Below are 21,671 nucleotides of genomic sequence, written 5' to 3'. Positions count from 1 at the left end.
CAAGGCATCATGAAATCTGAGGATTACCAAAGGATTTTGGGTCGCACTGTAGAGCCCAGTGTCAGAAAGCTGGGTTTGCGTCCGAGATCTTGGGTCTTCCAGCAGGACAATGACCCCAAACATACGTCAAAAATCACCCAGAAATGGATGGCAAGAAAGCGCTGGAGAGTTCTGAAGTGGCCAGCAATGAGTCCAGTTCTGAATCCCATTGAACACCTGTGGAGAGATCTTAAAATTGCTGTTGGGAAAAGGCGCCCTTTCAATAAGAGAGACCTGGAGCAGTTTGCAAAGGAAGAGTGGTCCAAAATTCCGGGTGAGAGGTGTAAGAAGCTTATTGATGGTTATAGGAAGCGACTGATTTCAGTTATTTTTTCCAAAGGGTGTGCAACCAAATATTAAGTTAAGGGTGCCAATAATTTTGTCCGGCCCATTTTTGGAGTTTTGTTTGACATGTCCAATTTGCTTTTTTTCTTCCCTTTTTTTGTTGTGTTCCAATACACACAAAGGGAATAAACCTGTGTATAGCAAAACATGTGTTCCTGCAATACTTTTCTGTGAGAAATACTTGATTTTCTGGAAAGATTTCTGGGGTGCCAACAATTTCGGCCATGATTGTACATACATCATACATTCATTCATACATACATACATACATACATACATACATACATACATACATTTATTTCTGAAGGAAGGGCTATTCGAGCCATGTGTAAAGTTCATCAGAGTAGAAAGAGAGAATGGATTAGTTACAAAATAAAGTCATGATTTATAGCATATAGGAAGTGTTTATGTCTACTGTACTGTTATGCTGAAAACATGTTATCCCACCTTGTGGGGATTTGTATTTTGTAGTCTGGATCTGCTTTATTGTATGAACATTAGACTTTGGATGTTGATAGTCAGGGAGGTTAGTGTTTCTTTATGTGTAGTGATATCTCAGGAATGATCAGTCTATGCATAGACAAGGGAAAATATATCTAGTTGGAGGTAAAAGATCACCATAATAATAATCATGATATACTGATCCCCACAACAATGAGACCTGGGTCCAGAAGATGTGTGAGTAAATATCTAATGTATACCCATAACACATCTATCAGATTGCCATGGTTGGCTGTAAATAATGATCTAGTAGCCTAAAATATACAAGTTTAAATAAATAGAACTAAAAGAGATCAGGTCTTTTTACAGGTATGCTGTATGTTTGTTCGAGGCTGTTTCTATTAAAAAATGCTTAGATCCTGGGCCTGCAAGCTCCTCTATTGCTCATCTTGGAGCCTTGGTGGAGCAGTGGGCTAATGCCTCCCTAAGTAACACCAGCTGCCTGCAATTAGTGCAGGTTCGAGTCCCACCAGGCTCAAGGTTGACTCAGCCTTCCATCCTTCCAAGGTAGGTAAAATGAGGACCCAGATTGTTAGGGGCAATTAAGCTGACTTTGTAATAATGCCGCTTGGTGTGTGTGTGTGAAAGCCCTAATAAGCAGGCATATACATAGAATGAAGGCTACTGCTAAGCTTGTAAGCCGCCCTGAGTCTTCGGAGAAGGGCGGGATATAAATGGAATTAAAATAAATAAATAAATAAATCTGAAATGAACTTTCTTTATCCAACTTGTGTATTCTTTTTCATTCACAGGTCTGTAAAAACTAGCTTATCCGTACTGTGTACAGAGCTGAGGGCCGAGGGGGAGCCCAAGAAGAAAAAACGGAAAATATCAGAAACAACTTACAGCGGCATCAAAAGTTCCCAGGTGCGTAAACCTTAATATCTTTACCTTTCTGTCTACATTGCATTTGGAGACAAAATAACTTGCTGCCTTTAGAAAATCAAGACAAGCCTTATTCTTTCCATGGTTTTAAAACCAATTAGACGGTGATATCCACATCAGCTATGAGAGAATTTAGGGCCTAAGATGAACCAAGCTGGATGGGCAGATGCTCTTTCGGTAGATGTGAGAGGAATAGTCACATCTTTTACACCTTACATTTTATGGCACACCTCTCCCCTGCTGTTTACTAGGATGAGTTATGCTTATTTACCTTGCTTCAGAATTTGCATGGCCCAATTACCGGTAAGTAGAAGTATAAAAATAACATTTCATCTTAAGTTTTTCACGAGGCTTAGGGAGCATTGGTCATTGTTTTCAAGTATTTTATTACCTTAAAAAGAAAAAAAAAGATCGACATTACTTGTCAGCGAACAAAATAGAAACTAGGTGCTTGCAAACAAGACCATAAAGGTAGAATTTTCGTACCAACAGAGCGGTTGGTATAAGTTTCAGAATCTCATTGAGATAACATTAAGCAAGATTCGGTTATAGGTAGTATCCATTTTATCTATTAGTAAGCCATTTTTATTTTTTTTTTGGAGGGGGTTGCATTAGGTATCCATTTTTATCCATTAGTTAGAGGTAGTATCCAGTATCCTCACTATTTGTGATAAGGTTTTTCGATTCTTTCCAAGTTCCCGATTCTAACATAGACTTCCCTTCTTGTGCAAGAGAGAAATAACAGGCAATAAGTATACTGTGCCTTTATTTTTACCAGCAGTAACACTTTTTCTTTTTTTCTTTTTCTTTTTTCTTGCAGGAGAAAGTCCATTGCAAGAAGAGCAGTTCACAGAGCAAGTTGGCTTCCACAGTAGTACACAAGGCCTCTCATCTCAAGCAGAAAGTCAAAAGCAAAGTCTTGCCCACGAGCATTGGTCCCTTCCGACGGAAAGAGCCTATCCCTTGCACCCGTATCCAGAAGAAACTTTCTCGAACCAAGAGCTCCAAAGCGGCATCTCCCAAATACCCACAGCAGGATCTCTCTCCCTCCGAGGCCAAGCCTAGCACGGGAAACGCTGAAGCAGGTACAGACTCAGACTGAAGGTCTATGGAGATACTCAGTCCTCCAGATCACGGTTGACTCAAAGGCGCTTTTCCAAGAAGGCAACTTAGCTTTCTTGGGGTTTTTTTTTCCTTGAAAATGTTTCACTTTTCATCCAAGAAGAAGAAGAAGCTACTTGAACTGGAGAAGCTTCTTGGATGGAAAGCGGAGGAAGGAAAACCAAGCAAGTCCAGCTGCCTTTTGGAAAAGCACCTTTGGGACATTCAGATTGAAGGGAAGGATCACTTGGCACCTGGGAAGGAAAGATGATAATGGGAAACAAGAGAATGCTATTCGCAACCCTGCAGTTGTGAGCATGTTCTGTCTGTTGCTGCTAAAAAAAGGACTTGGGCCTTGGGACAACTGATGTTTACCTGCATAGCAGAAAGGGGATTAGTGTCCAATGGATATTTTCTGAGCTCCAGACCATTTAACAGGCCTCCCAGGTATTCATCTCTCCACCGTGCCACTGAGGAAGTGCAAGTACAATTAGCTTCTCCCAGGCCCATTCCCAGGCGAATCCACCCTTCTACAAAGCTCTTATCTTCAGCTCTGGTGAGGAGCTTGCCACATAGCATATTTCCTGCTGGCAAGCAGAGGAAACTCTGGAATTTAAAAATAGCTGCACATGATGTCCTCTAATGGGGCCAATGTCCGCTCTCGTTTGACTGCAGGCTTATGGCTTCCCCTGAAGCTCCTGGGGCATCTTATCAGGAAAGCAATGCTGAGACAGAAATCCTGCTTCCACTCCCCAAAGCCAAAAGAACAAAGACTCATTGTCAAAGGGGCAAGAATCAGGATATAGAAGCCAGGATTGAAAGGCAGGTTTATAGCCAGTTCAATTGGGAGGCTGACGTCGAAGGAGGGAATAGCTCAGCCAAAACATATTCAGAGTTCTTGGATTGTTGGCTGGATTTTTTTTAATAACCTTTACTCTGCTATTTTTATTCACCGTACCAATACAATTTTACCAAATCCTTACACGCCAGGCCTTGCAGCAATAACCAAGTGAGTCCTAAGTGGTGCATTGATATGAGGGTCACACTATACCAGCAGAGATAGATTTGAACAGCCTCAATCCTTTTGATAGCTCTGTGTTAAGATATTAACCTTAGAAAGAATGCAGCGACGGCCTTGGTTTTACTTTCATGATAGAAATAAGTGGTTTATAATGAAGCAAAGTATCAGAATCCTCTTCTCTTCTTCAAGTGGCCCCTTTTTTCCTCTTGCCTCAATTTGTCTTGACTCTTCTTCTCATTTACAGATGACAATCACCACAGAGACTATCAAAGTGACGATGGTGGTGGCGGCGGTGGTGGTGGTGATGATAACTTGAGGAGCGGCAACAGCTCTCCCATCCATGTAACAGTGAACCCTCCTGTAATTGGCCCTTCTCCTTCCTCTGTGGTGAAAATGGAGGCAAATCAGAAAGCAAAGAAGAAAAAGGAGAGGCAAGGTTTGCTAGGTAATGAATTGAAAGAAAGCTCTATTGGTGAATTGCTGAATTTATCCAAGTTGATGAAGGGAAGGGCAATGAAGCTTCATGAAATGGCTGAAATTATATCCAGCCCTTCTACCTACTAGCATATCATTTTGTTTGATTTATGTTTGAGGGTGGATGCACAGTAAGATGGCAGTGAAAGATCTTCCTGGAACCAACTGTTTCTATGTTACACTTCTTCCTTCTTTTAAGCTAAAGGGGCATTTGGAGTCTTTAAAAACCAGATTCTGCTATTACATGCTGAGCCACAATTCTTTAAAAAAAAGATAGCATTGGCCAATCTCACAAATTGCTAATTGATAAGGTTCTACCCAAAATCAGCTTAATTGTATTACACTTGCCTGGAGTGCAATTTGCATAAGCAAAGGGAAGCACTGGCTTATGCACTAAGGCAGAGGTGTCAAACTCAATTTAATTGAGGGCTGCATCAGCATTGCGGTTGCCCTCAGGGGGCCGGGTGGGTGTGGCCTGGGTGGGCGTGGCCTACTGGGTGGGCGTGGCTAAAGTGCGTATGGCCTACTGGGTGGGCATGGCCAGATCTGAGGGTGTCTGGCAGGAGGAGGGTCTCTGGGCCTGGGCCAAGGCAGTGGGGGCTGTTCCCTCACTGTTTCCAGGATGGCTTCGCGGGCCACATGAAACCACTTCACGGGCCGGATCTGGCCCCCGGGCCTTGTGTTTGACATGTCTGCACTAAGGTTCTGTTCTGCTTTGCCTAATTTTTTCATTGCTATAATCTCTGGATTTACCTAGGGCCCTGTCGAATCCCCAGTCCTGAAGGCCAAGTGAAAATAAAGAGGCGGGCAGTGAAGCCAGGCTTAGGGAGGTTGGAAAAGGTGCCAGTATGCCGAGCGGGATCTTGTGAGAATTCTAGCAAGAAAAAACTAAAGAGTAAAGCCAAGGAATTTCACTGTGGACCTGGAACATCAAGCACCGGTGACGGACTCTTCTCCAGCAGCCAGGCCCGCTCATTTGCAAATCGTGACGATGCAGGAAAACTCAGCAGTGAACGCCTCAAGAAAGCCACACGCAAGAGCAAAGTCCTGCAATCGGCCCTCAGAGTAAGCTGGGGCAGTAAGGGGCTGGATATGGTCCTCAGTGAAAAAGGATTCGTGACGATCTGTTTTGGGAGTCAAGGGGTACATTGGGTAACAGCAGACCTTCCTCAACAGAACCCTCTTTTGGCTGAACTTAACTGGTATCATAAAGGGCCACCAAGAAAGAGGAAAGGGTCTTTTTCCAGTTTTTAACTGTTAACTTAGCTACATTGCAGTATGCTAAATATTTGTCCACTGCATGCTGTATTTGATTATTTTATCCTCATTTTCTTTCGGCAGAGAAAAAATGGAGCACTGACCCTCTCTCCTCGCAATGCCAAGGCCATCCTCAGCAAGGGCAAGAAGCTGTCTAAGGTTAAGAACAAGGTGGTCAGCAAACAGGTAGGAAATGTGAAAATGCCTGCAGTAGTGCAGGTCTTGGATAGGTCAGATACAGCTGACCTTTTGTTATCCAGAATAAAGGAGGCAAGCAGACGGCCAGGGCATTTTTCAGGCACCATTGTACATTGGCAGGGGTGCAAACCATTTTTTAAAAAAATAATAATTGAAAAGCGGCATTAAGATAGTCTGTGAAATTTTAGCGATTTCATCCCTGAAATCTCATGAGATTTCAATTCTCTTACCTGAAAACTTCTGCCAGTGGGTTCTTTATGTGGTGCGTGGCTGTGGCTGTGTAAAACAGTAGCCCATTTGTAGAAGGTTTCAGATAAGAATATACATGTGTATGGGGCCCTGCAGAATCGAGGTGAAAATATCGCTGGCATAGCGTCCTGCTCCTTTTATTCCAAGCTAAGCCCTTTAGTCAAAAGCCAGAGTGATGCTGTGGATTAAGAATGAATTGAGGCTAGAACAGACTCTTTTGTTTAATCCATTCTTGGCCTAGCCAATTTAACCTTAGTCTTGTGCATAAGAGGCATGCCTCTGTAAAACAGGGAAATATATTTTGCTTTGCTGTGCAGTGCAAAGGCCGGGCAGTCAGTCGGCTGATGGAAAGTTTTGCCATTGAGGATCATTTTGAGTTTGATGACAATAGCAGCTTCTCTGAAGAGGAGGAGATGCCACCCACTGGTACGGAGGAAGATATGACCTCTGGTAAGTCACCGCACACACCATGACCAAAGAGTACCCTTGGGGGGAGCAATTAACAAGGCCTAGTATGGTCCAGGTGAAAGAACTACTATTAGCCATTTAATGCAGTAGTCAAGAACAAAAGTAAGGATAGTGATGAGAAGAAGCATTAGAGATGGAATATGGTTGGATTGTATAGCCCAGGGGTAGGCAACCTCGGCTCTTTTATGACTCATGGACTTCAACTCCCAGAGTTGAGTTGAGCTGAGTCAGCAATGCTGACTCAGGAATTCTGGGAGTTGAAGTCCATGAGTCATAAAAGAGCCGAGGTTGCCTACCCCTGATATAGCTCCTAAAGTGAACTCTGAAGGCAAGAAGATAAAGGTAGCTCAGGAAATTGAAGTGGGTTGTGCAGATCAAACCTGGATGGTGCCGTGTAGTCCCTACTTCAGGCTTGAATTCTTCAAGCTTTGACCTCTGCCTGAAGTTTCCAGATATACACAAATCAGGAAGAGAATTAACCATAGATTCATGCTTTGTCTTATGGCTGCAGCCCAGTCTTGTACCATCCTCAAAGAAGATCTTCAGGATGGACTGCGTGTGCTTATCCCCAAAGAGGACAGTCTGCTCTACGCTGGCAGTGTAAAGAGTCTGCAGCCACCTGACATGTAAGGACCTGATTCCTAAGCATAAATATGGACAAAGGATACCGTAGAGAGATTTTTCAAGCTCAATTGGCTCCATTGCTGTTGATACTGTATAGTGCATCTGTCACTTAGAACTGTAGGCATTTCCTTTTTTTGCATTCCAAGACCTTCTCTTCTGTCCCTTATTATCCCACATCTTTATAATGCTTATAGAGAATTGCAGTAACTGATCACAAGAAATCCAGGTACTTTCTTCTTACAGTAATTAACCCAAGACTTGCAACCTGATTCTTCTTCCTTATGAGTTTCTTGTAAGATCTTAGGGAAAACTATTGCCTTTCTTCATCAAAAGAAACTAGTATGCATGGAAGTCAAAGCATTTTGCTGGATCTAAAGCAGGAGACCCCAACCTGTGGGCTGCAGCCCACTACCGGGCTGTGGCCTGCTGGTCTCCAGGCTGCAGAACAGGCCGGCCAGTGCGTGCACCCCCACTCGCACTAGCGCCACTGCTGGTACAAAAATGGTGCCATGCAGCAAAAACGGGGTGCCACGCAGCAAAAACGGGGCACTGCAGGGCAAAACCAGGGTGGTGCTAGCGAGTGTCACGCGGGTGCTAGCACTGCCCCATTTGTGTGCACGTGCATGCGTGCATAATATGCTTACCCCTCCCTTTCCCTCCGGCCCACCAACTGAGAAAGGTTGGAGACCTCTGATCTAAAGTATGATTTATGGGAAATATTCCAACACTGGGGGGGAGGGGGTTACCTGTAAGTAAATCCTATTGAATTCTGTGAAACTTGGGGCAAAAACCATGAGTAAATAAATACGAAATTGTTTAGTGTTCTTAGCTATAGGGTGGGAAGTGGGAGTTACAATTCAGCACATCTGGAGAGTAAGTGGTGTAACATTTCTTTCTTCTTGAATTTTAAACACTTGCGTACTAACGCTCTTACTAACCTGGGAACTAAATAGCACCATGCACTTCAATTGTATTGTGCTAGTTCAAAAGGGAGGACCAACAGCCTGTCTCCTGCCAACCAAGAATTGAGCTTCTCGTTAAATAACTATCAAAATTAACCAAGCTAGCTTCTCCTCTATTTCTTCAGATCATCACCTGTATAAATGCTTGTCACTTACTTGTTCCACAGCTACAGCATTGTCATTGAGGGAGAGCGAGGGAATAGGCAGAGAATCTATTCCCAAGAGCAGCTGTTGCAGGAGGCGGTAAGTCTCAGGAAACTAGACACTGTGATTAATCAGACTGACTGCGGGCAGGGGCAGGGGGAGAGAAGCTGGACTCCCAAGAACTTACTTGAGGGATAGGGGGCAGAAAGTGTGGCTTTCTTTTGCAAGTGTGCATGGATTTGCTACACCAGGTATTTCTTGCTCCTGATTTAATGACTGTCATTGGGACCAGAATTTTCAGGACTAGGCAAAGTGAAACATAACACATTCTGAGAAGAATACAACTATACTTAGATGAATGAATCAAGTTGCGCTAATTGACCTGTCTTCTAGAAGAACTGATCCTTCAGTACCTCACAGCTGGTGGGAACAATCATGGGGCCTATGCGATTTGTAGTTACAGGGCAACGTCTTGAATGTCTGCGGAGATTCTCAATCCTCCAGGTGATGGTTGTCCCAAAGGTGCTTTTCCAAAAGGCAACTGGACTTTCTTCGTTGTTTTTTTTCCTTGAAAACATTTTACTTCTCAGAACTGAAACTTTTTGGACGAGAAGCAAATGTTTTCAAAGAAAAAAAACCCCAAAAATGTCCAGTTGCCTTTTGAAAAAGCACTTTTGGGACATCCAGTTTTTTCAGTGCCAGAGTTTCTGGGGGACGGGATATTCATGGACACTTCTGTGTATTCATTTGCGAATCATACTGTGCATATAAGTATAGGGGGACATGCAGGCCTCTCATTTCCTAGATGTAGCCTTTCAGAAGACAGTTCTACAGTCAGATATAGTCAGATGCCAAGAGGTTCCTGCACAGAGCACATCAACCCATTGCACAAAATAAAATATAAAAATCAAGACTGTATACTGTTACAGAAAAATCAAATGCTCTTAATATTTATCCCACTAAAATATCTGGAAAACATCAGGTCTGAAGAACAAGAAGCCTTCTTGCTAGAAAAACAGGATGCACTCAATGATATCTTGGGAAAAGGCAAAAGTGAAAGTAGTTGTTTGGTGACCATGAGAAAAGAGCAGATGCCAAAGGAAGGCACAAAACCATTGCAATCTGCAATTTTTACGTTTACGTTTACGTTTACGTTTTATTTAATTTATATACCGCCCTTCTCCCTGGGGACTCAGGGCGGTTCACAGGGCATATAAATAAAAATACAGTACTATACAAAAGTTAAAACAAAGATTAAATCAGTGCCCAAATTAAAAAACAATAATGCAATCTAAAATAACAATTTAAAACCCAGCTCCCCCATCAGGCCAGACCAGCCAATTCAAACAAATGGGTCTTCAGGCCACGACGGAAAGTTCGGAGGTCCGATGCCGTCCGGAGCTCCACCGGCAGTTGGTTCCACAAAGCCGGGGCACCCACAGAGAAGGCTCTCCCCCTGGGGGCCGCCAGTCGGCATTCCCTGACCGGAGGCACCCTGAGGAGGCCCTCTCTGTGGGAACGCACAGGGCGGAGGGGAGTTGAAGCCGGCAGCAGGTGGTCCCCGAGGTAGCCCGGACCCATGCCATGTAGGGACTTAAAGATCATAACCAAGACCTTGAACCTCACAATTTTTCTTGGTTAAGCTCAAGCTTAATTGTAACCATAACTGCACGATGAAATAAAATAAACTAAGGTTGGTACTTTAGTGTCTAAGAAGGTGGTGATCTACTGTATATGCCAATCATGCCCTTTGTTTTTCTCCAGGTTCTAGATGTACAGCCACAGTCAAGTCACAGTCTTCCACCTGGCACACGGGTCTGTGCTTATTGGAGCCAGAAGTCTCGCTGCCTCTACCCAGGCAATGTCATTCGAGGTGAGCAAGCTGGTAAATAATGACCTCATAATGGGGAGTAAGCGAAAGTATACTGTAGGCAACCAGATCATGGAGTCAGAACTTCTTCTGTGCCTACAATGAAACCGGCCTGAAAGGTAACATGGCTTCTGTCCACAGGCTCTTCAAGTGATGAAGAGGAAGACGCAGAGTCAGTATTGGTAGAATTTGATGATGGAGACACTGGCCACATTGCATTGTCTAATATCCGCATGTTGCCACCCGACTTCAAAATCCAGTGTAAGTGTGCTTGAATGGATTAATGCTAGAATTATAGTTACCATGCTAGCCCGCGTGAACCCATCTGCCAGTGATTCCAGATGATACTGTTTTGATGGGGGCCTTCAAAAATTAATTGAAATATTACCTAACATTCTAAGAGCCATTCTATGGACACAAAATGTTCTGTGCAATAGGGTGGGAAGGACCTTGCCTATCTCAGGTGGGGAAATCTAATGTGGATATCGGCAAAGTACAGGTAGTCCTTGACCTACAACCACAACTGGGATCGCAAAGTTTTATGATATTTTTTTTGCTACAACAAACTTATGGCTTTCCCCGCTGGCTTCCTCCTTGACTTTGCTTGTCAGAAGCCAGGTGGGAAGATCACAAAAGATGATAACATGATCCTAGGTCAAGGCAATCATTATAAATGTGAACCTGGCTGCCAGGTATCCAGATCGCAATCACATAATTGCAGGGACGCTTCGATGGTCGTAAGTGCAATAACTAATCATGTCATCAAGTGTCATCATAACTTCAAACAGTCACTACACGAATGGTTGTAAGTCAAGGACTACCTGTAGAAGGCTTGGGAGGCAAAGAGATTCAAGAGCAGTTTCGAGAGCAATATTGGTATTTATCTGGTGCATCAGGAGAACTCAAGGAGCAGCTTAATAACTGACCAATATAGTTAAAAAAGGTAAAGTTTCCCCTGCACATGCGTGCTAGTCGTTTCCGACTCTAGGGGCCGGTGCTCATCTCTGTTTCAAAGCCGAAGAGCCAGCGCTTGTCCGAGGACATCTCCGTGGTCATGTGGCCAGCATGACTAGACGCCAAAGGCGCACGGAACGCTGTTACCTTCCCACCGTAGTGGTCCCTATTTTTCTACTTGCATTTTTACGTGCTTTCGAACTGCTAGGTTGGCAGAAGCTGGGACGAGTAACAGGCGCTCACTCTGTTACGCGGCACTCGGGATTCGACCCGCCAAACTGCTGACCTTCCGATCGACAAGCTCAGCGTCCTAACCCACTGAGCCACCGCGTCCCTGTCGACCAATATAGTTATTATAGCGTTAATCTTTTGTGGCCTCATAGAATGTTGCATCATACTCTAGGCAAGAGAGAAGCAGATGCTTAAAAGCAGAAGTCAGAGGCAAGTGAAATCTAAATGAGAGGAGACAGTGATCTTTCATCTGAACCTGACCATGACATTTCTACCTTAATCCTTCCATAGGCACAGAGCCTTCTCCTGCGTTATTAGTCTCCACCTCCTGCCGTCGTAACAGAAGGTCTTCCAGTGATGTTCCCCATTCCAGTGAATCGGCACCAAGCCTTTGTGCTGAGGGATGTGAAGTCTCTGAGTCAAGCACAAGTAAAAAGATGATCAGCAAAGAAAAGACTGGTAAGTCAATTTCTTTTGCAATTTTTCCCCCCAAGGGTTTTGTTATCCCACCTTATCCTGCCAGAAGGTTGTGAACTTAAATTCAGTTTGGAATATGATTTGCTCAAGATTATACTGAGAATTGTGGCTGGGCAGAGACTGAATTTTATATTTATTTTAAATTTGGGTTTTGTCTTTTAGATGTCTACTGTATATTCAGTTGCCAACCTACAGAGATGACAAAGAATACATCTCTGATTCAAAATAAATCCTCCTTCATTTTTTTAAAAAAGGGGAAGTGAAAAATATAATGTAAAAATGAATTATCAGGCAAAATTCAACATTCCATTACGTATGCGTGTGTATAATACTCTGTATTGATTAAAACAAACAAAAAAGACAAGACCACAGCCCTAAATTACAATATTACTAAATAAACAAAATTGAACATTAGCAAAAACATAAGTTTTTTAACAGTGAAATAGAAAACAATAACCTACAGCATTACAAAATATACACACGTAGGTGGCTCTCAGGTTTAAGATTCTGTTCAGTGGGCCACAAGAACTTGATGGGAAAATATCTAAAAAAAATGTAGACGAGGTTAAAGCTATAATTAAAGACGGTCTAGATCACATTTAAGAGAAAATAATCAATCACAAGGAAAATATTTATGCAAGTCCCTACAAACCGTTCACTAGCATCTCCCTGCTTCAAATTACAACTCTCTTGAACCAACCTCTTTTCATAAACTCTTCAAAACCATTCCTTTGCCCTCTGATAATGGCTACTTCAGTAGCTGCTTTTCTATACATTTTCACTAATTTTAGCCTGGATTCAGGGATCATGTACTAGATTTGATAACATACCGGTGCACCAGTCAGACTTAGCTAATTGCTCATATCATTAAGAGAAAATGAAATCCATTTAAAGTGAAGGTAATACATCCTGTGTTGGCCATTCAAGACATCCTAGGGATTTGGAATGATCTGCAGTAGAATGTAGAATTCTTGGTTTAAATAGTTACTTTACTACCTAGGTCTGTCTGTCTGTCTCTCTCTCTCTCTCTCTCTCCCTGTGTCACATATATACACACATGCACACTCACTCCTCCTCCAGAAATGCAAACATCTTTTGTTTCAAATGGAATTTGAAAGGTCAGGGACATCAAGGGCTTGACATGAGAGAAAAGGAAAAAAGTGAGGATCAGACCTAAGAATTTCTGGGTTCCCCCTTCTGCAATCTGTCTTTCTACTTCCAAACCACAAGAAATGAAGGAAGCTGTTTAGGAAAGGCCATATACAGATTTGAACCAGTTCCATAGCACAGGTGACAGCGTCCACCTGTACTTTTATAACACTGTCCTTTCCCTGCAGGTAAATCTGATATGCTGCATTCAAGTTCAAAAGCCCAGCCTGGAGACCAGTTCTTGAGTCGTCGTAGCAACTCTCTGCTAAGTTGGACGGCTGTGAGCCAGAACAAGCGCAAGACATCCAGCAAGGGCACAGCCATGCGGCAAAACCTCTTCCAGCTCAACGGGAGCAGTAAAAAGCTGCGGGCCAAAGAGGTGCTCTTCCCTGTGCACAGTGTTGCTGCCCCCATATTTGGTAATGGCTTTGGCTCTGACTCTTTCAGCCGCATTGCCAACTCCTACTCTGCTTTTGGAAGCTCTGGCCTGATTCTGCCCTGTGCTCAGAAGCTTTTGCGTGCCAAGAAAGTTGAACGGTTGGACACTGAGCTGGGCAAGGCCGGTCGTAGGAAAGTTGGTGGCGAGTATCTTGTCAAGCTGGATCATGAGGGAGTGACGTCACCCAAAAACAAAAACTGCAAAGCCTTACTGATGAGCGACAAGGACTTTGGGTCCCTGTCTGGCCACGGCTATGTTCACCCAGCCTTGGGGATCAAAGAGAAGAAGAGCACTCTGCCTATGGGGCTGGCATTGCGCAAATACACCGGTCAGACTGAGTACGGGCTGCACTGTGACAGTGATTGTCACAGCTCTTATTCAGACATGGACGAAGACGAGGTGGATGATCTGGCCGGCAGTGTCCCCTCCCGCTTTCTGACACGGCTTTCAGTCTCCTCTTCATCTTCTGGATCATCCACTTCCTCCACTTCCGGCTCTGGCTCCACTTCTAGCCTCTGCTCATCCGACAACGAGGACTCTTCATACAGCTCTGATGATGAGGACTCCACGCTCCTCGTGCAGACCTGTCTCACACACCCAGTTCCAGCCTTGCTGGCTCAGTCCGAAGCCCTGCGCTCAAAGAGCAGCACCTTGCAGAGGTGTTTTGGCGCTGGGGCCAAGAGCAAGCTCAGGCGCAAAGAAACTCTGAGCTTCTCTAAAGCCAAAGAGTTCTCCCGCCGGCAACGGCTGCCCTCGGTGGAAAACCGGCCAAAGATCTCTGCTTTTCTGCCAGCCCGCCAGCTCTGGAAATGGTCTGGGAACCCCACTCAGGTATGGAAAATGTCAGGATTCTCTGTGTGTGATGAGTCTGGAGTGTATAATGCAAGCCGAGGGAAATGGCTTGAATTTGCTTTGTCTGCTAGTGAAAACGATACTATTGAAGGTAGTTCTGGAAGTTTTTTGGCCTGAACTCTTGGGACAGAGCTAGGAGGAAATGCTGGAAGGAAGTGATTCATGCATTTGGTTATTGATCCCAGTCACTCGGTGATTTTTGAAAGGAGGGGAGGCTAAACTTGGGAAGCTTCCTCCCAGCTTCAGACTATCTTCCTGTTGGTGATCAGAAAGGAAAGACCAATTTCCCTTTCTCTAGTTGTTGACAAAAGAACCGTAAATTCCTGTCTTCACATTGTTCTAAGGCTAACTAGTTGAAATGCTAATGCTGCAGTCTTCAGCATACTTGTTCAGGATGTCCCAGTCAAAACAAGCAAACTTGCTTATTCTATAAATATTTGGGCTGTGCATTGTGCTGAACACATATGCAAGAAGGCACTTAGTGCTCATAATCTACATGCCTTTAAAGCAGCTGCACAGTTCCCCAGAATTGCTCAGCGTCCAAGATACAAATGAATATCGGCATCCGTTGTTCTGTACCTCTTTTTGAGCAGAAAACAAACCAAGAAGTTCTTCCTTCAGCTATAATCTCCTATTAATGGAAACCTTTACAGAGTCGGAGAAAACATCTTCAGACCATGATTTTATGGCTTGTCCTGAAGCGTTTAAAAAGGAAATCATAGTTAAGTGGCACTTCCAGGCTTGTCTGTTCACTCACTGCATGCAAAAAGGAATAAAGCTATGTGCAGGAGAGCAAGGGGTGTTCGTATTTTGACATATTTAACCAAGCAGCCACTGTTCTAACAAGATCTGTGGCTTAGCAGCTGACAGTCAGTAGCCTTCCCTGTTTTAAATAGGATATTTCTAATACTGGCCACGTTCTGCAATGTGCTACCAGTGCAGGATGGTAAAGGGTTCCCCCCCCAACTAACAGCCTCCCTTGAAACATTTTTCTCCAGAGTGGAGGCTGTTTGTTGCAGCTGTACCTGGCTGGGGCAGATGCAGTGGGCTCCCCTTCGGGGTCTTTCGGACAGCCAAAGCATGGCCATTTCCTGTGGGGTGCCAGACACGCTCTAGAAGGGTTATTCTTATTCCTGGGCTGCACTCCATGTCAGTAAATCCCCTTAGGACAGCAGTACAGGATGTATAAGGCATTTGCCAACCCCATTTGTGTTTCCTTGGTTATCCTCTCTCGGGCCTCCTCAGGCAAAAAGCATTGGGGTCTCTCTTGGTAGCAGAGGCTGGTTTTGCTGTAGTTAAGCTCAATTGCTGTCTCGAAGCTCTCCTTTGGAGACCTTTGTTTCCATGGCAACCCACAGACTCCCTGGAGGATCTCTTCCAATGGCCTAACAGCCAAGAGGCAGGGGCATCCCGGGTGTCATGCAGGCCACTGCTTATTCTGCTTCTGCATGCTCTGTCCCTGTCCTACAGCGCCGTGGCATGAAGGGGAAAGCACGGAAGTTGTTCTACAAAGCAATTGTACGGGGCAAGGAGATGCTGCGCATTGGCGACTGTGCGGTTTTCCTGTCAGCTGGCCGACCCCATCTGCCCTACATTGGCCGCATTGAAAGCATGTGGGAATCCTGGGGCAGCAACATGGTTGTCAAAGTAAAATGGTTCTACCATCCTGAGGAGACGAAGCTGGGCAAGCGACATAGTGATGGCAAGGTGAGGGAAGAGACCAATAAATGTGGCAAACAGGAATGTCCTCCTGGTGCTGGATCAAAAGGCATAATGAGCTGGAGCAGAACAGAAATCAGGACCTGTAGAGAGATCACTGGCTGATTTGCAGTAATTAGCAAGGTTTTCTTTAATGACTACAGCAACTATCGAATCTTCTTCTTAAATCAGACATGTCAAACTCGCGACGTCACATGACATCGTGCAACGTATCCGGACAGTTTTGCCATTGCCGGTAATGGGGTGGGCGCGGCTTCCGGATGACGCATCCGGCCCACGGGCTGGCAGTTTGACACCCCTGTCTTAAATGATGTGGTTGATCCATAACAATTCAAATGGACACCTCTGCTATCAATAGTAAATCATCCCATGATATGCTTAGTTAGTGGAATTAGTAATTTGCCTTGGCCACAGTTTTTTTTTCTACTTCTTTACTTTGGGGTTTGCATGGTAGATTTTGTGGCACCTTTAAAAAGGAAGTAGCTTCTGTAAGTAGCTTTTGTAACTCTGCCTAGGTTACAGGAGTGCAAAAAGGAGCTATAGAAGACACTTCTTAAGGGGGAATGAACCTGCCATCTCTTTCTCAGTAGCAGCATCTCTAAGTTTACTGGACTCAGCCTGTAGTTTTGTACATCTGAGAGTAACTCACTTTAAATTCAATTGGAACTAAGTATATAGAGCTACCATGTTTCCCCGAAAATAAGACCGGGTTTTATATTAACTTTTGCTCCAAAAGACGCATTAGGGCTTATTTTCCGGTTAGGTCTTATTTTCATCCGTCTGGCTGACGATCTTAACTAGGGCTTATTTGGGGGGGTGGGGCCAGTGGTGGGATTCAAATATGTGAACAACTGGTTCTCTGTGCGAATGCCGCTTCCGGAAGTCCGTTCTGGGCCTGGGCAACAAAAAAAATAGCTACCGGTTCTGCCGAACTGGTGCGAACCAGCTGAATCCCACCACTGGGTGGGGCTTATATTACGAGAATCCTGAAAAATCATATTAGGACTTATTTTCCAGTTGAGTCTTTTTTTCCGGGGAAACACGGTAGTAGTTCAGAATTTATTGCCTTTCCCTTTGTTCTTTACGTTACCTTTGTTTCATACACCGCAACATTATAATTTTACAAGGGAACAGCCAGGAGCCAGAAAACATCAGCATTCTTTGACAGGATTGGTAAACTCCCCCAGCTCCACAGGCGCACATCAATATACACCCAAAACCAATTGGTTTTTCTGGCTTATTTGGTCAGTGCTTTCAACTGGGACACAACCAAGAAAAGATTTGTAGGATGGGAACTATTTTCATATCACTCTGCAAATTCTTTTATAAGGGAAATTTTCAGTGTTTGGAATGTTATAACGGAAAACAAATTTGAGGAGGAAATGAGCCAGAGAATATGATTGTGCTTGGTGTGGAAACAGGGGAGAAAGAGAGGTTTCCCTCTATTATCCTACAAAATAAAAATAGTGGCAGGTTCAGCCCTCAGCCACCCGCCCCCTTCAAATACAGTTCAAAATAAGGAACCTCTGGTAAGAGTCCTGCAATATCTGTTCCTTATTCCTTACAGAGTGCATGGGCAAATGATAGAAATGACTGCTGTAAGATAGTGTGACAGACACTACTTGAGATGAAAAACCAAATAATGTCTACTGGCCATGCTAGTCCAGCAGGATAGAAGCAGCTTGCTTTGAAGACCAGTTTTGAGGGAACAAGAGCCTTTCATGCTTTATAACCAAATACCAGTAGGTACCTAATTGGCCACTGTGAGATTTAACAGACCTTATCCAACAAGTCTGCTATTCTATATGTGCAGAGAATTTCCATTATGCTGGGGAATTGCTGTCTTTGTAGAGAAATTTTTGTCCCTTAAAAGTGGAAGCCATGTTATCCTTTCAGTCCTTCATACCCCTTTCTGGTTTCTGCAGAATGCGCTGTACCAGTCGTGCCATGAGGACGAGAATGATGTCCAGACCATCTCTCACAAGTGCCAGGTAGTTGAACGTGAACACTACGAGCAGCTGACCCGGAGCAAGAAATACCAGGATCGGCAAGATCTCTACTACCTGGCAGGAAGTTACGACCCCACTACAGGCCGGCTTGTGACTGCAGACGGTGTGCCTGTCTTGTGCTGAAACTGTGGGACACGACCACTGCTCTAGGGCCAGAAAATGGCTAAAGGGGAGGGCAGAAGGGCCAAGGGACAGTGGAAGGGGCCAGTCTCCTTATATGACTTCCTGGCAGTTGCATGCAAGGCCTGAAATTATGCAAGGTGCCCGGCTTTGCCATGCCGGGGTTGCAGGCTGATCCCGGCTCCCCACATGGTTCTGTACAGAGTTGAATCCAAGCCATACTTTCCCTAGTACCTCTGACTGTTTGCCGCAGGCCAAACACAAATCAGGTTACCGCTCTATTTATTTTATGTGTAAATAATGTATTTCTGGTGGGAAGTTTTATGGAAACTTCCATAAAGGCAGGTTTGGGGAGGGGGGGGCGGGAGGTGAGGGTCGATGGGTTTAATTTTTTGTTCAATGCACTGTTTTCCCTCCAGCTTAGCTGGGGGTGTGGACGCCAGGCAAGTGTGTAAATACAGAAGGGGGCACTTGAACGATGTGGCAGTGGAGTCTCCAAAAGGCTATGCTGTCCTCACAGGACTGTGTACTATAGACTTGCCTCACTCTTTCTCTCCTACCATTTTTTATTATTATTATTATTGTTATTATTAATTATTGTTATTCTAATGATAAATATTCTGACAATGTCTGCGGATGTTAATATGCTCCTGTTAAAGAGAAGATTATATATATTATTATAAAATCAGGATCTTGCATTCTGGTCTCCATCTGGGGATGGGAAATAGATTTAGCTCGATTTATGGCCATAGTTCAGGGACGCAGATCACGCTGTACATGCAGAAAAATCTCAGTTCGACCTATAGCATTTCTGACTTTGACTGAAAACTTGGAAAGCCACTACCTTATGTCAGCAGTGCTGAGTGAGATGGACCGATGGTACAAGCAAACTTCCTATCTTCTGTGGACAGAAACCACTTGACCTGTCACATGAAATACAATTTAATTAAGTGATCTTTTCTGTGGAGGCCCTACTGGGTGTCTGAATGGGAAATACACATTCTCACAAATATCAACTAGTGTGAGCAACTCTATGGGAGTTATGTATGAGTTTCCCCCCCAACCCCATTAGAATGTGGCTATTACGCATTGGTTTACTTGACACTATCTCCCTGTTGGAGCAGAATGTACATACAACCGATATAGATGCCATCCTACATTATGAGGCTGAGTGCAAATGCACTTATTTGTGACAACTGGTTTTCTTCCACTCCAGGCAAGTCATCTGTTCAAAGTTTGTTCAGAATTAAGCTTGCCTGAATACAAGTTGTGGCACCTGTAACCGGAATGTCTGATGTAGTCAGTCTCCGGCATTTGGATGACACCTCTAAACAATCATGAATCAGTAGTTTCAGGGGGAGGAGACGGTAGCTGTAAACACTTAGGTTTATGTTAAGCAAGCTATATTATAAAGGTGAGCAATTTGATTCTCCAGATATTGAACTCCAGTTCCCATCATTTTAGCTGGCAAGATGAATTATAAAGATTGACAGGAGCTCTGTGGTCCAATAATATTCAGGAGGCCACGCACAGTGTCCTTTCTAATAATAATAGAATAATGTTCAGGTCATAGATATCACAGAAAAGTTCATTACCTATTCCATGAGCGTTCCTTGCAGCATATTGGATTAGTAAATTTGATGAATGCATAACTCATAATGCTTTAATAATTTTCCTATTTGTGGGTAGGGGTTTAAAAATATACCACTAAATCCAAATCAAATTCTGTTCCTTTACAAATATGTAACTCATCCCTATACATAGATTCATGAGAAACTGCAAGCTGAACTATTACTTTTGAACAGCAAGTGAAATGTACTAGAAAACTAGCAAACAAATGTACTAAAGCAGGGGTCCCCAACCCGTGGGCCGCAGCCCACTTCCAGGCCATGGCCTATTTGCAACTGGCCCACGCAAGCGGTGGGCCAGCATACACACACACAGTGTGTCCAGATCAACTTGCGTAAGTCAAGCTGTGCATGCATGTGTGTGCGTGCCGGCCCACCGTTTGCGCAAGTTGAGCAGCGTGCATGTGCATGCCAACCTGCCCCTTGTGCAGCCCGGTTCCCCCCTTCCCCACCCCACCGAGCAACCAAGCCACAAAGGTTGGAGACCGCTGTACTTGAGTAAGTTTTCTTCATATTCAACTTTATTCTTTAAAATACCCCTTGGATTAAGGTGAGTACCTTAAAAAAAAGCAGAGAGAAAGTGGTTTTCTCAACCTATTTCTGGATTATTCTAGCTACATGATAAGCTTTACTATTAAGCTCTAACTGCAGTTAAGTTATTCAGACCATTTGTTCAATCTTTCTGGAGACGTTTATTCTCTCCCATCAAATTTGCATTTAATCAAAGCAAAAATCCACCCAGCCCTCCCTTTTCTAAAAAAGATTTACTTGTTGAAATTCCATATGCTCTACAGCAGTTAAAATGTGCTGTTAGGAATCCTCTTCTGCCCACCATAGTGTAGATGCTTTTATAATCTCATTTCTGCCCCTGCCCTCCTTTCTCATTCTCTTGGAATGAATTTTTTATTTCATACAACTCTTAGTAACTGTTCATCAGTTGATGCTGGTGATTGCACAGCTAAGATGTCCATTGGTAAAGTAAGCCATTTTAGCTCTCCCTGAAATACAATTCCATACAAGAGCTTCTTCCCAAGATTACTTCCACGTACCAGCACATCCCAACTGCGATTCAGTAAACAGATTCTTGTGACTCATGCTTTCAGGGGGGAAAAATGATCTGCATTCATAACACATCAGGACCCTCCTGAAACAGAATCATTCAAGGATTGAATGAAAATGCCTCCATCTTCACGAGTTTAGTTTAGAGCTATTTTAATAAGAAACACAAAAATAATTTTTGAAGTGAACTCTTTTGCTATCTGTATTTACTTCTCTACATAATCACCACCATTCAGTACATGCTTCTTCCAAAATGCACAAATTTCCTAAAGCCATCATGAAAAAACTGCTCTTATCTCCTCAATCACATCCTGACATTCCTTTTCACCTCTTCCACTTCGAAACAAGAATTCACCAGTGTTCAGAACAAAAAGGAATTTTTGCTATAACCTGACAGCCACTCAGGAGGCAACTATGAAGTTGGATATCATTCACCTAACCCAGCTGCTATACCAAGAGCCTTGGTGAAGCAGTGGGCTAATGCCTCCTTAAGTAACACCAGCTGCCTGCAATTAGTGCAGGTTCGCATCCCACCAGGCTCAAGGTTGACTCAGCCTTCCATCCTTCTGAGGTAGGTAAATGAGGACCCAGATTGTTGGGGGCAAAAGCTGACTTTGTAATAATGCCGCTGGGGGGGGCGCGAAAGCCCTAATAAGCAGGCATATACACAGAATGAAGGCTATTGCTAAGCACATTGTGCTTTAGATTGTAAGCCGCCCTGAGTCTTCGGAGAAGGGCGGGATATAAATGGGATTAAAATAATAAAAAATACATCATGAATTTCTTTCTTGTTGTTAATTGCGAAGTCATGTCCGACCCATCGCGACCCCCATGGACAACGTTCCCCCAGGCCTTCCTGTCCTCTACCATCTTCTGGAGTCCATTTAAGCTCACGC

General features: G+C 43.9%; 1 protein-coding gene across 5 annotated transcripts in view; it reads left to right on the top strand.

The window, feature by feature from the left end:
• BAHCC1 (BAH domain and coiled-coil containing 1) overlaps window positions 1-18,428 on the top strand; it is a 130,171-nt gene extending 111,743 nt beyond the window's left edge. For all 5 annotated transcript variants that reach the window (XM_083354142.1, XM_083354141.1, XM_083354143.1 and 2 more), the window contains 14 exons: window positions 1,638-1,752; window positions 2,591-2,855; window positions 4,137-4,337; window positions 5,124-5,431; window positions 5,708-5,809; window positions 6,388-6,520; window positions 7,050-7,164; window positions 8,292-8,367; window positions 10,033-10,141; window positions 10,280-10,399; window positions 11,615-11,782; window positions 13,138-14,219; window positions 15,711-15,947; window positions 17,885-18,428. In XM_083354142.1, the coding sequence (XP_083210268.1) occupies window positions 1,638-1,752; window positions 2,591-2,855; window positions 4,137-4,337; window positions 5,124-5,431; window positions 5,708-5,809; window positions 6,388-6,520; window positions 7,050-7,164; window positions 8,292-8,367; window positions 10,033-10,141; window positions 10,280-10,399; window positions 11,615-11,782; window positions 13,138-14,219; window positions 15,711-15,947; window positions 17,885-18,091 (3,238 nt within the window). In that variant the 3' untranslated portion in view covers window positions 18,092-18,428. The remainder of the gene's footprint in view (window positions 1-1,637; window positions 1,753-2,590; window positions 2,856-4,136; window positions 4,338-5,123; window positions 5,432-5,707; window positions 5,810-6,387; window positions 6,521-7,049; window positions 7,165-8,291; window positions 8,368-10,032; window positions 10,142-10,279; window positions 10,400-11,614; window positions 11,783-13,137; window positions 14,220-15,710; window positions 15,948-17,884) is intronic.
• The last annotated feature ends 3,243 nt before the right edge of the window (window positions 18,429-21,671 follow it).

Source organism: Vipera ursinii (genome assembly GCF_947247035.1).
Source record: "Vipera ursinii genome assembly, chromosome: 2".
In the NCBI taxonomy this organism is placed as follows: domain Eukaryota; kingdom Metazoa; phylum Chordata; class Lepidosauria; order Squamata; family Viperidae; genus Vipera; species Vipera ursinii.
Note: the sequence above shows the minus strand (reverse complement) of the source record. Positions and strands in the feature narration are given on the sequence as shown.